General features: G+C 34.3%; 5 protein-coding genes across 16 annotated transcripts in view; 2 read left to right on the forward strand and 3 right to left on the reverse strand.

Annotated features, from left to right (window-relative positions):
- Nucleotides 1-471: 471 nt before the first annotated feature.
- Nucleotides 472-4,493, forward strand: LOC108969734 (lon protease homolog, mitochondrial). Of its 2 annotated transcripts, none has more exons than XM_018934626.1 (11): nucleotides 472-978; nucleotides 1,071-1,329; nucleotides 1,622-2,000; nucleotides 2,055-2,184; nucleotides 2,249-2,553; nucleotides 2,618-2,847; nucleotides 2,906-3,098; nucleotides 3,169-3,532; nucleotides 3,594-3,952; nucleotides 4,012-4,201; nucleotides 4,266-4,493. In XM_018934626.1, exons 1-11 carry the CDS (start codon nucleotides 616-618, stop codon nucleotides 4,410-4,412), a joined length of 2,919 nt encoding a protein of 972 aa, XP_018790171.1. In that variant the 5' UTR covers nucleotides 472-615; the 3' UTR covers nucleotides 4,413-4,493. The 2 variants fall into 2 exon arrangements, with proteins under 2 accessions (XP_018790171.1, XP_018790172.1); XM_018934627.1 differs by having other exon boundaries at nucleotides 473-978; nucleotides 1,676-2,000.
- A 42-nt stretch (nucleotides 4,494-4,535) lies between these two features.
- LOC108969735 (proclotting enzyme) lies at nucleotides 4,536-12,337 on the reverse strand. 5 transcript variants are annotated; one of them, XM_018934633.1, is made up of 6 exons: nucleotides 12,250-12,337; nucleotides 6,735-6,823; nucleotides 5,865-6,028; nucleotides 5,590-5,726; nucleotides 4,948-5,533; nucleotides 4,536-4,888 (listed from the first exon to the last, which is right to left on the reverse strand). In XM_018934633.1, exons 2-6 carry the CDS (start codon nucleotides 6,817-6,819, stop codon nucleotides 4,616-4,618), a joined length of 1,245 nt encoding a protein of 414 aa, XP_018790178.1. In that variant the 5' UTR covers nucleotides 6,820-6,823; nucleotides 12,250-12,337; the 3' UTR covers nucleotides 4,536-4,615. The 5 variants fall into 5 exon arrangements, with proteins under 5 accessions (XP_018790178.1, XP_018790174.1, XP_018790176.1 ...); XM_018934629.1 differs by lacking the exon at nucleotides 12,250-12,337 and adding an exon at nucleotides 7,668-7,760; XM_018934631.1 differs by lacking the exon at nucleotides 12,250-12,337 and adding an exon at nucleotides 7,712-7,748.
- On the reverse strand, nucleotides 6,745-16,270 carry LOC108969736 (neurofilament heavy polypeptide). 5 transcript variants are annotated; one of them, XM_018934635.1, is made up of 4 exons: nucleotides 15,429-16,270; nucleotides 15,263-15,287; nucleotides 12,250-12,658; nucleotides 6,745-6,823 (listed from the first exon to the last, which is right to left on the reverse strand). In XM_018934635.1, exons 1-3 carry the CDS (start codon nucleotides 15,663-15,665, stop codon nucleotides 12,276-12,278), a joined length of 645 nt encoding a protein of 214 aa, XP_018790180.1. In that variant the 5' UTR covers nucleotides 15,666-16,270; the 3' UTR covers nucleotides 6,745-6,823; nucleotides 12,250-12,275. The 5 variants fall into 5 exon arrangements, with proteins under 5 accessions (XP_018790180.1, XP_018790183.1, XP_018790181.1 ...); XM_018934638.1 differs by lacking the exon at nucleotides 6,745-6,823 and having other exon boundaries at nucleotides 10,058-12,643; nucleotides 15,263-15,284; XM_018934636.1 differs by lacking the exon at nucleotides 6,745-6,823 and having other exon boundaries at nucleotides 10,058-12,658; nucleotides 15,263-15,284.
- On the forward strand, nucleotides 12,672-15,256 carry LOC108969738 (general odorant-binding protein lush). 2 transcript variants are annotated; one of them, XM_018934640.1, is made up of 5 exons: nucleotides 12,672-12,917; nucleotides 13,875-14,006; nucleotides 14,071-14,106; nucleotides 14,830-14,944; nucleotides 15,052-15,256. In XM_018934640.1, the coding sequence occupies exons 2-5, from the start codon at nucleotides 13,881-13,883 to the stop codon at nucleotides 15,138-15,140; spliced, it is 366 nt and encodes a 121-aa protein (XP_018790185.1). In that variant the 5' UTR covers nucleotides 12,672-12,917; nucleotides 13,875-13,880; the 3' UTR covers nucleotides 15,141-15,256. The 2 variants fall into 2 exon arrangements, with proteins under 2 accessions (XP_018790185.1, XP_018790184.1); XM_018934639.1 differs by lacking the exon at nucleotides 12,672-12,917 and adding an exon at nucleotides 13,477-13,703.
- A 380-nt stretch (nucleotides 16,271-16,650) lies between the features above and the next one.
- The window catches only part of LOC108969732 (transcription initiation factor TFIID subunit 6), a 2,629-nt gene continuing 2,396 nt past the window's right edge, over nucleotides 16,651-16,883 (reverse strand). For both annotated transcript variants that reach the window (XM_018934625.1, XM_018934624.1), the window contains exon 6: nucleotides 16,651-16,861. In XM_018934625.1, the coding sequence (XP_018790170.1) occupies nucleotides 16,775-16,861 (87 nt within the window). In that variant the 3' untranslated portion in view covers nucleotides 16,651-16,774. The remainder of the gene's footprint in view (nucleotides 16,862-16,883) is intronic.

Consider the following 16,883-nt stretch of genomic DNA (forward strand, 5'->3'; position numbering starts at 1 on the left):
CATATGTATGTGTGTAAAGCTATGTATATACAGAGAACGTATATTTATATCAATGAACGTTTATCCAAAGAACTTAAAACATAAGGAAGGTGCAGGTTCGATGTCGAACATTTTATAAGATTGTGATAGGGAATTCACCCCACTACCAAAGAATTCACGATGTTTTAAGTTCTCTGGTTTATCATAACATTATATATACCATAAAAGAGTACCAACTATTTTAGCCATCACTGTAGGGAAACAAAGCAAACTAAACACTGCCGCCAGCTTTTTTCTGAATGAAAGCCTTGTTTTAAAAATTATTTTCAAATTAATTTATAGTTTTACGTTTTATTTACTATCAGAAAATGGTTCACTGCCTACATTTTACATAATATATTTCAAAACATAGACAATGAATTGCGTCACCCAATGTACATTAAACACATCTCTCCATATGATTTCAATTATTTTCTCATCTTTTTTGTAATTTTTTTCTAATTGCCATTTCACGTTGTCGTTGATAAAGAAATAGAAAAGTACTTCGCACTGCCGATAGTGTTCTATCACTTTTTCCTGAAATATAACATTTTCACAACAATTACAATACTTTATATGAAAATATTGTTATAAAAAATGTTAACGCGTCTTCTTAAGCACCGCTCATTGGCACGCGGCATTGGTACACTCGTGGCGCAAGAGCAACATGCAACACACTCTTTAATACGCTCAAATTGGCGTTATGGAGCACTTCAGCGGCGCATCGACAACAGCAGCGCAGCATTATTACTACGATCGACGACAATCAGCGCCCGCAATTATTGCACTAATCGCAAAAAAGATGAGGAAGAGGAGTTGGAAGCTGACTCTACCGAATACATAGTGAATAAGGATCCGCAGTTGCCGGCGACTGTTGCGGTGCCAGAAGTCTGGCCACATTTGCCGCTGCTCGCTACGCGACGTAATCCAGTATTTCCGCGCTTTATGAAAATTCTAGAAGTGCGTTATGAAAACAAAATCATATGCAAAAACACTAATAAATTTTCCAGATGCAAATTTCTTTTGTATTATATAATTGTATATGCTTGTAGGTTTCAAATCCCATAGTTATTGATTTGATTAGACGCAAGGTTAAGTTAAATCAGCCATATGTAGGTGTATTCATGAAGAAGGACAATGAAAATGAGTCGGAAGTGGTGGAAAAATTGGATGAAGTGTACAATGTAGGAACATTTGCACAGATACAAGAGCTGCAAGATTTGGGCGATAAACTACGTATGGTGGTCGTGGCACACAGACGTATTAAAATTACTGGACAAATTTTAGAAGACCTAATACCAACGGCGAAAGGTATGTATTTTTTAATTATTATTTTTATATGTATAAAATTCATAATTGGGGGAATGGAAAGTGCAACTTTAACCAGAAAATTACTTTGTTGCTTCCAAACATCCACTCATTATTAAGAAGATACTAGTTTGATGAGACCTCCATTGCACCGATTAACAATTCATCTAACGGTATCACTTTACACATTCACTCTTCCCATTCCTTCCTCCTTCCTATCTTAACCCGTTCATATATCAGTTAGTCTTTTGACAATATATATAAGAAAAATTTCGTCATAATGCTCTCCACTCAGAGAAGAAGACGACAATACATTTTCCACTCTTTAATGTAAAATTGAACATCCCAGCTGAAGAACAAACTGAATTGGAACGTCGTAAGTTAGCACGCAAAGCGCGTACTGGTCGCATATCTAAACGCGATGCCAATCAAGGTGTCAAGGCGACAACTGAGAAAACCGAGGAGGTAGTACCACCAACAGGAACTGCTGTACCGCCTGCGGCAGGAACAATACAAGTACCTCCAACTGCTGGCAGTGTGCCTCAACCTGTGCTTATGGTTGAAGTTGAAAATGTGAAGCATGAACAATACAAACAAACCGAGGAAGTGAAAGCACTCACGCAGGAAGTGATAAAAACAATACGCGATATCATTAMTATGAATCCGTTATACAGGCAAGCTTAATCAAGTTAAAAATTACAGTGTATATAATTTTTAATTTTTCACAGGGAGAGTTTGCAGCAAATGTTGCACCAAAATCAACGTGTGGTGGATAATCCAGTATATCTGTGTGATTTAGGTGCGTCGCTCTCTGCTGCAGAGCCCGAGGAGCTGCAAAAGATCATGGAGGAAATGGATGTAAGTAACACTTTGTATAAAATTAAGTATTAAAAAGACTTTACTCATAAAATATTAATCACAGATACCCAAACGTTTGTTGCTTGCTCTGGCTTTGCTAAAGAAAGAGCTTGAATTATCGAAGTTACAGCAAAAAATTGGACGTGAAGTTGAGGAGAAGGTAAAGCAACAGCATCGCAAATATATACTCCAAGAACAGCTTAAAGTAATAAAAAAAGAATTGGGCATAGAAAAAGACGATAAGGATGCGATTGGCGAGAAATACCGTGARAAATTAAAAGACAAAACCGTGCCTGAAAATGTTATGACTGTTATTGATGAAGAATTGAACAAGCTAAATTTCTTGGAAAGCCATAGTTCAGAATTCAAGTAATTATACATTATTTTTCCCTATATTACATTACAAATATTACAACACTTATAAATATTGCAGCGTTACACGAAACTATTTGGACTGGTTAACTTCGCTGCCGTGGGGTGTTACAAGCACAGAGAACTTGAGCTTGGAACAAGCACAAGAAATTTTAGATCATGACCACTATGGCATGGAAGACATTAAGAAACGTATTTTGGAATTTATTGCTGTGAGCCATTTAAAAGGCAGCACACAGGGCAAAATTCTCTGCTTCCATGGACCACCTGGTGTGGGCAAGACGAGCATAGGTATGTAATAATGTCGTAAATTTTAAATTATTTCATACTCATACCGACGCTTTTACAGCCCGCTCCATTGCACGCGCTTTAAATCGTGAATATTTCCGCTTCAGTGTTGGAGGCATGACCGACGTTGCTGAAATAAAAGGACACCGGCGCACATATGTGGGTGCCATGCCCGGTAAACTCATACAATGTTTAAAGAAGACAAAGACTGAGAATCCTTTGGTGCTTATCGATGAAGTGGACAAAATTGGCAAGTGAGTAACAAAATAACCTCATAGAGTGTTTAACTAAACCTCATACAAATAAATGCTTTACGTTCGCTAGAGGCTACCAGGGCGATCCCAGTTCTGCTTTGCTTGAACTTCTCGATCCCGAACAGAACGCCAATTTCCTCGATCATTATCTTGATGTACCCGTCGATCTATCTCATGTGCTTTTCATTTGCACAGCGAACGTTATAGATACCATACCCGAGCCTTTGCGTGATCGTATGGAACTAATTGAGATGTCCGGCTATGTCGCCGAAGAAAAAGTGGCTATCGCGCGTCAGTATCTGATACCACAAGCGATGCGCGATTGCGGTATTACTGCCGAGCATATAGACATTGAAAACGACTCGTTGAAAACGCTGATCAAAAGCTATTGCCGCGAATCAGGTGTTCGAAATTTGCAAAAACACATCGAAAAAGTAAGTACGAGAATATATTCCAAATATATAATAATTTGACTACAACTAGTGATACTTTTAGATTGTGCGTAAGGTAGCTTACCGCTTCGTGAAAAAAGAGGGTTCACATTTCACAATAACCTCCGACAATCTAACCACGTTCCTCGGCAAGCACATATTCTCATCGGATCGCATGTATGAGGATACACCACCCGGCGTCGTTATGGGTCTAGCATGGACCGCAATGGGTGGCTCCTCGCTCTACATTGAAACAGCTTCACGCCGGACTGGCAAACTCATGAAAGACGATGATGGCAGCGGTTCAATACACCTAACGGGTAACCTTGGTACTGTAATGAAGGAATCTGCACAAATTGCGCTAACCGTGGCGCGAAATTATCTGCGTACCAGAAACGAAGATAATACTTTCTTAGAGAAAGGGTAAACTGTTAAAAATAGCGTTTAAGTGATTTACTATACTCTTAAATTCTGACTTGCAGGCATATTCATTTGCACGTTCCGGAAGGTGCTACACCCAAAGATGGCCCCAGTGCCGGTGTAACCATAGTTACAGCACTAATATCATTGGCCACAAATCGCCCGGTGCGACAAAATTTGGCAATGACGGGCGAGGTGTCGCTTAAAGGCAGAGTACTGCCCGTAGGTGGCATTAAAGAGAAGACAATTGCTGTAAGTAAAGCCAAATTATTCATTGCAATGTTTTTAATTAATCTTTACTGCTWTTCCGTGACAGGCAAAACGCTCAGGTATCACATGCATAATACTACCCGAAGAAAATAAGAAAGATTTTGCTGAATTACCCTCCTACATAACCGACGGTATTGAAGCGCACTTCGCTACAACCTACGAAGATGTATATAAAATTGCTTTTCCCAATTAGTTGATGTTTAAAAAGTGTGTGTCGTAGAAATGCTAAGCATTATACAAAAACACATAATATAAATTTTCAATATAAATATTATGTTGTAGGATTAGTTATTTGAAATTTCGCGACGAAACCAGCTAGCGAGTATTAAACAAATTTTATTTAATAAACGGTTTTTAAGGGTGAAACATATGTTTAAGTCCGTAATGCCAACTTTCTTAAATATCTGAGTTCTGTAATATCCAATGCATGTAGTGGTTAACGCTCGTGTACATGCCAGGACGATTAGCTTCGCCGCAGCGTACACCCCAAGAGACAATACCCACTGTGACCCAACGACGATTAGGCAATTGCACGAGCAGCGGACCACCGCTATCACCTTGACACGAGTCTTGACCGCCTTCGCGTACGCCTGCGCACAGCACAGTGTCCGGTATGCGTTCAACCATCGCACGACGGCAATCGCCCAGCTTCCAAATGGGCAGCAACACCTAACGTTGTTAAGCAATATATTGTATGCGTGTAATTTGCAATGAAACTTAATGCCTACCTCCATAAGTATTTCCGAATGTGGTCCAGCGAAAGTTTGCGTACCCCAACCGGTTACTACGCCGACCTGCCCCTCCCAAATTTGACCAATGGGTGGCATACAAACGGGCCATATATACGTGTTAAATAGTGTGGCACGATCCAAACGCAGCAAGGCTATATCATTCTCATATGTCAACGGATCATAATCTACATGTATGACCATATTAGCAATGCGAAAATCACGCGCACGCGTCTCATTAATCATCTGTGTATTGTATTCGCCCAAGCGCACAAATATATCCTCCAATTTGAATTTATGCACGCAGTGGCCAGCGGTGAGCACATGCCGGTCGGTGACCAGCGCACCACCGCACCAGACATACGGCACACCGGGACGTATCAAAGCAGCCATCCAAGGCCATTCATCGGGCTCGGCTGGCCGTCCACCAGTGATGCGCGGAAACTGTTTGGTGGTAAGACCACAACCGCGTTGTTCCGGTTTATTGACAATGCGCGCCTCTTCCAAGCCATTATTGTTTACGTCACTGATAACTTGTGGACTGGAGCGCGACTCCGTATGTTGCGTGCAACATATGCCAATCGAACTAAATTAGAAGACTAGACTAGAAATTGAAAAACAAAAACATTTTGCAAAACTAACCTCCCTTGGATTATGCACAACTGCGAGATCAAGCGCCAGACATCGTCCTTCAATTCCGGTATGCGACAGTAGAGCGGATGTCGACAGCGCCCTACTTCGCCCAATGCTGTGCGGCACTCGCCGTAATCTTTATTTTCCTTTAAAAGGTAAAAATTTTAATTATTAAGTAGTTAATCATTACTTAGTTCGGTTAGTTAGTTTCACGAAAAACTAATTTCACTTTTACTGCATGCTATAATAATTTCGTGCGCTTTAAATAAATTCACTGTACTCACTTGAAAAATCACCTGTCGCTTTTTCAATATATGACGCATCAGATAATCACTACCGCCATCTGTACTGTTATATTCGTTAGAATGTGAATGCGCTTTGCTATATGCAATTTCGTTATCGTGCCGACCCCATAAAAACTCATCGTTGTCGCGCAATGCGAGTAGATCTATGAAATGACAACGGCAATTATTAGCACGTAAAGATTCTATAATGCAGATATGGGAAAATTTTTAATATGTATATTTATACCGAATTTAATGAAAGTCTAATTCAATTAAGAGCACAGTTCGCCTCAAATAATATATATGTTCATATTGGGTCGTTCTCTAAGGAATTTATTTATAAACTATACGCTAACAAAAACAAGTACTCCAATATAAGATTACATATGTCTCACTATCCTTTGGTAAATACGGTATTATCATTTCGAGACTAGAGTTGCGTTTATCTCTATGGATTTTTACAGTTTAAATCCGCAACTGCGCTCGAAAAACTCTTCAGAAATTGCAATAACAAAGATATCAGTGCTACCGCTGCGCACCTCTAAAATAAAGTCCATCTATGATGTACATACTTATATATAGTACATATACTATATGTTATCTGAGACGTTGAAGTAAAAGTTTAAAGGGTGTGATATTGAACCGATTAAGGTGTTATAACCACTTATGAATTTCCAAAAATAATTTTGGCATTTTTATCGAATATTTGAAAAAAAAAATATTGAAAATAGGCCGTGTTTTGTTCAACGGTTCCAAGTAACCGCTTAAGCTACTGAGCTTTATAAAAATAAATAACAGAAATTTGATAACGGCATATTTTTTATGTTTTTATCATATGTATATGTATAAGTCTATTTTTTTACTACATACCAATATAATCCTTAGTTGTTGTTCGAACCCATTGTACCAAAYATACGATAAGAAGAAGGCGAAGTGTCGATTTTTGTGTGCGCATGATGCTATAAAAAAATAATAAACAAAAACTTTAAAAAATTAAAAAATATGTTTTTGGTCAAGGATTCACATACATATGTACATACATATATCTTTATTAATTTTTTTTTTTTAATTTCAGTTACTTTAGAAAAAAAATAAAAAATTATTATTTTAAAAAATCCAGCTTAAAGGCTTGACCATGTAAATATGTACCATAAATGGTATTTGCTGGTTAAAAAAAAAAATCGCAACACAAATGGAGAGAGTAGTTCCTGTTTTCCCATTTTTATTATAAAGCAATTTCTTCTTTGAAAACAAATTGATTTAATTTAAAAATTTCAATTAAGCACTAAGCCGGTTTCTTTATTGAACACTGCTCTATTTTTTGTGTCTTAAGTAACGGTATAGCAGATGCCTCGAGTATAATCTATGCATTAATTAATAATATTGCACGCATTTATTATTTTTTTTTTTACTTTTATTTTTTATTTTATTTTTTTGTTTTTAAATCAGTAGAGAATTTGCATGAATTGAAATTAATATAGCGCGCTTTTATTATTACTTTACTTATTTATTTATTTTATAATTATTTTTTTATTTATTAATTTTTTTATTTATTCTTTTTATGAATTTTTTTTCTCAAAATGCAACACATACCAGAAAACTCTGGCGTTATGCCACAGATATTTCAAAATAACCAATTAAAATTTGAGAAATATGCGAATTTTGCATTTAAGTTATTAATATATAGAGTTTGTTTATACATTATGCATTGAGTCACTCATAGACATTATTATTTTGGCTTTTCTACACTCACTTCCACCGAATGCGGATATTATAAACTGATACACACGCTATTTTTTTTACCACTGTTACTGCTACTGTATTGCTACTTTTCTGTATTGACGCACCGCCTTAGTGAGCAAATCCGTTCAGGTTCTCCACACTTCGTCAACTAAATTCGATCAATCTTAGCTTTTTATGCATTGTGATTTGCAAAGCGAGCGTCGCCGCTTACCCGTTGCCATTGCCAGTTTTTTCTCTGATTTTATACTCGTACGAGTATTAAGCGATTATTGCTGATATTTTTTTTTATTCCGACTCTTTGCAGCGCTGATTAAAATATTTAATTTCTTATAGCAAACAATTGTATATATCATACATACATATATTCATGCATATGTATATGCAAAGATATCGACACAATTCAAATGTTATGCCGCTTTCAAGCTGGACTTTACGGTGATTTATTACTATTTTATTAATATTCTTGTTGTTGGACAGGCGGGTGGGCTGGTCTGCTACTGTATTGTAATTGTTTTTGCTAATATTACTTTTGGTTCGATACCATCTTCGCGCATAGTTTATTGCTTTCGTAATTGTTGAGTTATGAGTTTTTTGATTTAATTGCGTACAGTGGGACGTGAGCCACAAAATGCCAAAGGAGCTCCTACCGGTTCCCATTCTGTTATTATTGAGACTGAATGACTGTCCTAGCAAGCTCATCAGTCTTACAGTTTCCCATGATATCGCTGTGGCCAGGCACGCAAGCCAATCTTATCATGAAATGCCTCAATGATAAAGATAAGGAGTATAGACATCTCCTTAGCAACTACTATATCAGTGAATAGGCACCACTCTGAAGGAGGCTATGCTCCAGAACAATAGAACTATTGCTACCTTTATGATAGCCACCTCCGCTTAGAATACCCTGCAATAGTCAGGAAGTCTTTCTTGGAAATGATGGAAAGTTCTCGACAGTGTACTCCTCCACCAACTCTCCTCGCAAGATTTGATCCATCCGTAAAAAGCTCACCGTATCTCTCCTCTATCGGGTCTTTTCCTAGCAAATATGTAAGCAGAAAAGAAACAACAAGGAACAAGTTTAGCGATCTGTTAACCGCAGTATTTTGGAATTACGTCAAATTTTTTTGCAAGTGTGGKTTTTTTTTATTCAGCTCCTTCCACCAAACAATAATTCCGTAGAAGATTAATGGCGTAACTATGATTTCATAGAACCAAAGAACTACTTTTGGTGAGAGCACCCAAATTTTGCCTATGCTTTTTCATCAATATTGAGTTTTCAAGAAAAATCTCTGTCAAAGACCTATACGCATAAGTCCTCCCATTGATGAGAGATGGGCCTCCTGTATTTCATACTTGCTAGTGAATGAAACTAGTTCGGTCTTGTTAGGGTTTATGGGGAGCTCGTTTTCATCAGCCAAGTTGCTTACGTTCCTAAGGTACCCCAGGGTAAGACGGTATGCCCTCAACCATGAACAGACGATGTCCGTAAAATTTATAGAATTTTTATGTCATCGAAACGTACAACTTAAAAAATTATAGAATACTGCATACTCACCACAACACAAGGGACATCTATCGATTTTGCTTGGATCAATCCTACGACCTAACCTAACCTAACCTACTCACTAAAACTCTTCTCTTAAACTTTTGGAGCATAATTCAAACACAATGTTTACATTTATTGGAATTTTACTGCATATTTTACTTTAGAAATATGTTATTGCAACAATTTAGATTTATTCTTATGCATTTTTATGAAACATTGCTTATGGTTTTATATTTTGCTTACATTTGTTGTTATAAAATACTACACCAATTCCATATATGAAAGTCATATCGTAATTTTATTGTTATTTTGAAAGGAATATTAAAAATTCCAACATAAAGTCATTTTAATTTTTTTACTTTACTGAAAAAAATTAAAATATAGAAAACAGCTGATTTGAGATCATGCTAAGAGAGATCAGTAGAAAAATTAGCACTTTCCGCCATACCTCTTACAGATACATAAAATACAAATTATTATTATTTTCTTAACAAAGTTTGATATAGGTATAAGCTTAAATAAGCGTCTAACTAATTTTTAAAACGGTTTTAATGTTATTTATTCATTAGCAGGTTACAATAGAGTTTTCAGGCTTTTAATCACAGGGATTCGCAACAAAAATAATTCATTTAGCAAACTTAACAATTTTAAGGGCACACAGGACAATACAAACACAACTAACAATATATTATTATTTTTTGTTTTTAATTCGAAATAATAAATTTTTGGGAAGCTTTACAGTAAGCACCGTTACCTAATGTTTATTTGAAACATTTTTTTGTTATTAGTCATTAAAGTTTATAAATACACAGTACAAAATTAACAATATACCGTATTTTAAGGTTTTAAGCACAATACAAATATGTATTTTTATTAAAGTTGTGCAACATGATTATTTTCTTTAAGTCTCTCACAAAATTCTTCTTTGTTTTTTTCTTTTATTTAAAATTTTTTACCAGTTTTTTTCAGTGTAAATTTTGGATTACATTTACTCAGACTACTGTTCCTAAAGTGAAAATGTATGCAGTTGCTTCTTCTTCTTTTTATAACCTGTACATATATATATATTTGTATGTGCGTGTGCCAACTCTAAAAGTACAGTGGCTCATTTTGGTGTAGCTGGTGCAAAAATAAAATTAATCGCATAAACTAAGTGGCTTTCACAAAATCAGTACACATTTGGGTTTTATTAGACGCATTTTTGTAATTTAGGTTATGTTCGAATACATACAAAATCATATGTATATATCATATATGTATGTTCTTAGTTTCATATGAATGCCCAAATCTAACTAGTTGTATTATCAATATTACATACACACACACAAAGTCACATCAAGTGTTATATGATAACTACATACAACATTTACACCGATTTATCTGCTAATTGTATGTAATTAAATAGTAATTATCACTTAACTAGTATATTATTGGGATTATACATATACATCTATGTAAATATGTATGTATGTATGTATAAGAAGTTTATTAAATAGAAAATACATTGATTGTGTGCTCGTTTAATTCCCTCATTAGATAGATGTAAGTAGGTTAATAAACCGTTGGATATAAAAATTTTTGTAATAGGTGGATATTTGTTGGTAGTAGTTGTTGATATGGCTGTTTGTTTCGAAATCTATACAGTTATATATTTGTTATATGTAAACAGTTTTTTTTTTACCAAAAGAGATTTTGAAACCTAGATAGTAACCTAGATAGTAGAAAAAGCTTTTTCACACCTTTAAAAGATATTTCATAATCTTACTTCATCGCCCTTTTAAATTATTTGAGCTTTTTTGGAGATTTTACAGCTATATTGACAAAGCTTTTATTTTTGAAGAAAGTTCTCAGCTTTTCAAACCTCCAAAAATTCTTTATTGATCTTAAGGAAAAAGAAGCTGTGGCAATACAGCTATACTATACTCAATGAAAAATAGTTAAGACCTATTTCATCGTGTTTTATATTTTCAAACAAAAAACTGTTCCAAACTTCAAAAAGTTTCTAATGATCTTACCTTATCGCATCTTAACTATTTTTAATTGAGTTTTTCAGCTATAATAACTCCCACTCTCTCCGCCTCTTTTACTCAAAAACCAAGCTTGTGAAAGAATTATTATTTGAAAATGCAAGATGAAAAAACTTGCACTCGCTTTTCAAACCTCCAAAAAAAGGTTGCTAATGTCCGGTAAAAAGTTTATTTTGAGCTTTTTGAATTGGAACAACMATTTTTCTAGTATTGTAATATAAACTTTTGGATAACTTGCAAGCGTTACGACTATTATTTTAGTTAGCTCACTTCTAAGTCTTTCTTTTTTATTCGGAAACAACCGTTACTCAGCCAATTCAATAACTACTTGATTACTAATACTTGTATATAGAGTCTGGAGAAAAAAGTCTCTTTTGAGCGGTGGTAGGTTTGTCAATAGACAGTTGAAATATGGGCATGGTTATAAATAAGTGTTTTATATATGTAGTTGTGTGATTTGAATGACATCGAATGAGATTTATTATTATTAATAAGTTTTTAATGGTTGTTAAGCGTTTTTTATCGTTTATTTATGTAGTTGTGCAAATTAAATGCAACGTTTGAGCTGCACTTGAGTTTGGAAAACCTTTGAGTGGTTCTATATTATTTTTGGTTATGTACGCTTCTTCTCTTATGTGCTTATGCTTAGCAAATACGGCAATTACATGTAGATTATAGAGGCGTGAGTTGTTGAAGATAGCGTACGGGTGAGGCGGCACGTCGTATACGTTTGGTGGTGAGCTTTTGAAAAAGAAAGTTATGGTACATATGTACATATGCGCTTCTTATAAATACACAGATGTATCTATAAACATGTGGCTTCTTAAATACCCATGTAAATGCTACGAAATTGACTTTTATATAAATTTTTCATTAATATATTTTTATTTTTTTGTAACAACTTTCTGTTGTAATAACGGCATGCGCGTCTAGTAAACGCGCGCTTCTAAATTACGCCCCCACCACACAGTATGCGACTACACCGCTCACCGTATATTGCGCAACGTCTGAACTCACTCCTTAAAGCAATCGAAATTAAATTATTGGCAATGTTCATCTCATTACTCACGCGCATTAACCGCACAATTGCGCAAGTTACTGATTATCAGCTGTTAGCTCCTGCTGCTGTTTAGCTGGCTCATCAGCTTCCGTTTGCTTAGGCTCCTCCTCAGCCGTATCTGCAGTCCCGGCCGCACCTTGATCGGCAAGTTCGCTCTTCGGTGCCTTGGCAGCATCTTTCTGCTTCTTGTCGCTCTTCTTCTCCTTGCCGTTCACCTCGTGTTTTTTGTTGCCCTCCGTGCCGTTCTCCGTGGCTGGCGCTGTGGCTACTGAGGCTGCACGCTTGGCGCGCAACTTGATGCGTTGCGCCGGTCCCGCAGCCGTGTTGGCGCAATTGCAGATAGCATCGAATAGGCGTACCACCAAGCCGCGCGCACGGTTCACCATCTTGCCATTCTTGAAATCTGGTATAGTAAAACCTTTTTAGGTCGAGTATCGTGTATGTGTGCGATTTTTTATATTTTGTTTTTATTTTCATTTTAGATATTTGTTTGATTAAGCGTTATTGGTTTTTGGTTAATTTGCAATAATGTGGGAGGTGCATAGTAAAAGAGGGAAGAAAAATTATGGAAAATATTGCATTATCATTGGAATCGAAACATGCAGTATTGGACAGGCACTCACAAACAACAAACAAATATACATATATGTACGCGTTGAAAATGAAAATAAAGATAAGTAAGTGAAATTTAATTGTTGTTTGAACAGACTTCAAAAGTCACTCATACGCCCCGGCATGCCGTTTCGTGTGTTACAGTACTTAGCACTGCTCACATATCAATTTGATTGATTCTAATGTAATTATCAGCTAAGCAGCATGTGCCAAGTACTTGTCACCTAACTTAGTAACTGTTAATCTGTTTTGACGCTATCTCCTTTTAATTGCCAGTTAATAAGGCACGGAAGCTATATTTTGTGATTGCGAACTCATACACTTAGAAAAAAATAAATAAGTTTCAAAAATCTTAAATCCGTTTTGAAAAATATTCAATTTTTTTTAATAAAAAAATTAAATTAGAGAAGAACAAAAATAAAAATATATGTGAATATATTTAAAAATTATATAAAAAATCGGAAATGTCTTTTGGAAAATATTCAAAAATTTTTAATGCAAGAAAATAAAAACTTTGTGACAAAAATTTAAAATTCTTTATAAAAAATTCAAAATGCATTATAAAAAAATTTCGAAAAATTGTATTTTTAACTTTCGCCAAAGTGTATTATTTATTGATACATAGAATATATTCTGTCACTTAAATCTCTATTTTTCTTAGTGTATCGTTTTCAAATAAGGTTATAAAAGTAACTAAACTTCTCAGCTACGAATCATTTCACCGAGGACGTTAATATTAAACATATGTATATATATATTTTTTTTTTTTAAATTAAAGTAAGAAAATGTGTTTGAAAATAAATGCATTCAAATATTTTTTAACTCTATTAGCGTGCACAGGTGTTAATGCGGTGAGTAATTATTTTTGAAGGAATAAGGATATACGAAAACGAAATAATTTTTGTAAATCAAAATTAAAAAATAAAAAATATTATTAGAAAAAATATTGTTTTGGAAATATATTTCACATAAAAAAAATTAATMAATTTTATACAAAAATTATATTTTTCATAATTTTGCAGGTAACAATGCAGCAATTTGAAACCTCCCTAGACATGATGCGCAATGGTTGTGCACCAAAATTCAAAATCGCCACCGAAATTTTGGATAATTTAAGAGCTGGTGAATTTGTCGAAAACAATGGCGACTTGAAGGTAAAATATGTTACTAAACGAGTACAATTTAAAATTTTATTACATTTTTTTTAATGAATTTAAGTGTTATACCAGATGCATAGCACAGCTGGCAGGAACGGTGAGTCATTTTCAGTTTAATTAATTTCTTATTTAGAAAACTTTCTTGCATTTGCTATTAATTATTATTGTTATTATATAGATACAATATAAATATATGTCTAGAAATTCAAAACAAAAATTAAAAAAATCATCTTTGGAAATAACGAACACCCAAATGTTTAGAAATATACATAAGTACATTCAACTTACACTTACTTTCTTCCTACAAACATAAAATCCTATTATCTCTATTTGTATTGCACGCCACAAAGTAATATTGGTACACTAGGGTGGGTCAAAAAGGATTTTTMCGCTTGGTAGTCTGAACAAATGGTTCTTAGACACTTCTAAGAAAATCTCTCTCCATCARTATAAGCAGTTTGTAGAGCAAACCTTTTTCTGCAAAACTATATTCTACTACAATTTAAAATTACTTTTTCCATTATTTTCAAAATTCACAAAAAAATGCCTTAAAACAATCAAAACTTCAGTCATTAATATCTTTTTAACGATTAGTTTCACAAAAAAATTGTTAGATATCTTTTTGTAGAGCTTGTAATTTGCTACAAAATATATAAAACGAGATATTTTTTTAAAGCAATTGAATGCAAGATTTGAATTTTTCTACATTTTTCTGTTAACTAAAAATTTAAACAAAAAATTAAAAAAAAAAATGTCACCCTAATGTACACATATTGATTGCACTGCATCTTCACAATATCATGTTTGTTTCTATTTATAGGTAACTAAAAAGGGCGATTTTAGCGTGCAAAAAGCATTAGCACAAATTCCAATTATATTACCACCTGAGATGCAGGGCCCAGCTAAGGAAGCGTTGAATGCTTGCAAGGATGTGCGTAAGTACGCAAAATAAAAAAATCTTGCAACATGAAAATATAAACAAAAAAGTGTTTTGCTTAAATTAAAACTACTTAATATTACTTTTTTTTTTTTGTTGTTCCAGAAAAAAACTATAAGGAATCTTGCGATAAGGTCTTCTATACAACGAAATGTGTGCGCGACTTTGATCCAGCTACATTTAAATTTCCATAATTATATGCATGTATTTCAATATTGTCAGTATATGAGTATAAATGCGTAATATTCATTTTAAGCCAAAAGAAAAAAGCGAAAACAATACAAAAAAAAACACCTGAGAAAAACAAAGCACTTACTCTGACGCGTTTTCTCCTTTGGCTGCTATGCATTAAAGTACAAAAAAATGAAAATTATTAATTTAAGCATAAATGTATGTACATACAAACATATTTTTCAAATTGCAAGACATTCTTTAGTGCAATGCCTTTTTTTATGGGTTGTAAAGTCTAAGGTTTCCTTTACCTGTTGCGAAGCTTTGTCACTTTTCGCATCCTGCTGCTTTTCAGCCTCTACCTCAGCTTTCTGTAGCACATCGTCGATGAACTCTGAGACGACTTCCATATTCTTGGAGTCCTGTTTAAATTCATCGATACGTGAGTCCAGTGGCTCTTCCTCGGCCTCAATTTTATCAATGCTGTCGTCAGCTGCATCTTTTGGTGCCTCAGCAATGGCAACATCACCAGCAAAATGGGCGCGCATACCAATTGCTTTATTTCTCACACAAATTCACTTAATATATAGCTTCCTTAAATAAAATAAAGCTTCTACAATTTCACTATGCAATTTTTTGTGTATTTCTTTGTTGCAAAGCGTATCCTTTGTGCAGGGTAAAAAATTTTTGTATCTACACACTACGGTCTCGCTTGTGCGACTACAAAGCGAAAGAGCCACATTTGCTAAAAACCTCTTGCAATGTGTATGTGTATCTGTRTGCAATATTGCTTGTATATACATACATTTGTATGTGTGATTGACTGCGCTAAATTTGTGCGGGTGTACAAGTCTGATAACACTCAAGTGTGTTGTGTGTTTGAATGGCTAGGTAGCTGAGTGGTTGGGTGGTTGGAAACAAAAACCAAGGCGTAGAGCAAAWTGCCACCACGCCCGACATAACAGAAGTGGCGATTGCTTAGACACACGTCGTGCAAATGGTGAAAAATCAATAAATYAAAGTAATCGGTGTTGCCTGCTTTTGCCAACTCATGAAACAAMAAAAATATTTGGAGCAAGTAATATTAGTAGAAATACTTCGTGCCGATAATATTAGTAAAAGGTTATAGTATGTTTTTAGATTAGAAATATGGTGTAGGAAAACTTTCCAACGATGAGGTATCTCTTTTTAGCTTCATATAAAGTAAATTAAACAAAAAATATGTGTACAAAAAAAAAAATTGTAAAATATTGAATAAACTGAAATAAAAAATTTGTATAAAAACAACTTCTCCCGCCCCCCTCGGGGATGTAGTAACTTTAAACAAAAAAAAAAAAAAACTTCTAACATATTGAATAAAATTAATGCTGAACTTAATATAAACTATTTAAGAGTCGGCAAAAAAAGTAAACATTAATAATTGTCGAATATTAATAAAATTTTAGAATTAAACAAATTTTGGGTTAAAATGAATTTAAATTTAAAATATTTGAATAAATATAAGTAATTTYATATAACAATAATAAACTCTAATTAACACACATTATTAAGACATTTTTATTCTTCGCTCGCTTTACTTAAAACTTAATATAATATTGCCTATTACTAACTGCATACAAATTTTTCTTTATATTAYTATTATTTTTAATTTTTCGCCTTATTCCAAATGCGATAGATCATCTAACTCTGGTGGTGCGCGTATTTCTTCCGTTTCAATGATAATGGAATTTGAATCAACAGAAGCCTGTAAATATATAAAAATATAA

The sequence above is a fragment of the Bactrocera latifrons genome, unplaced genomic scaffold, assembly GCF_001853355.1.
Source record: "Bactrocera latifrons isolate USDA-ARS-PBARC rearing strain unplaced genomic scaffold, ASM185335v1 scaffold_264, whole genome shotgun sequence".
Taxonomy (NCBI): domain Eukaryota; kingdom Metazoa; phylum Arthropoda; class Insecta; order Diptera; family Tephritidae; genus Bactrocera; species Bactrocera latifrons.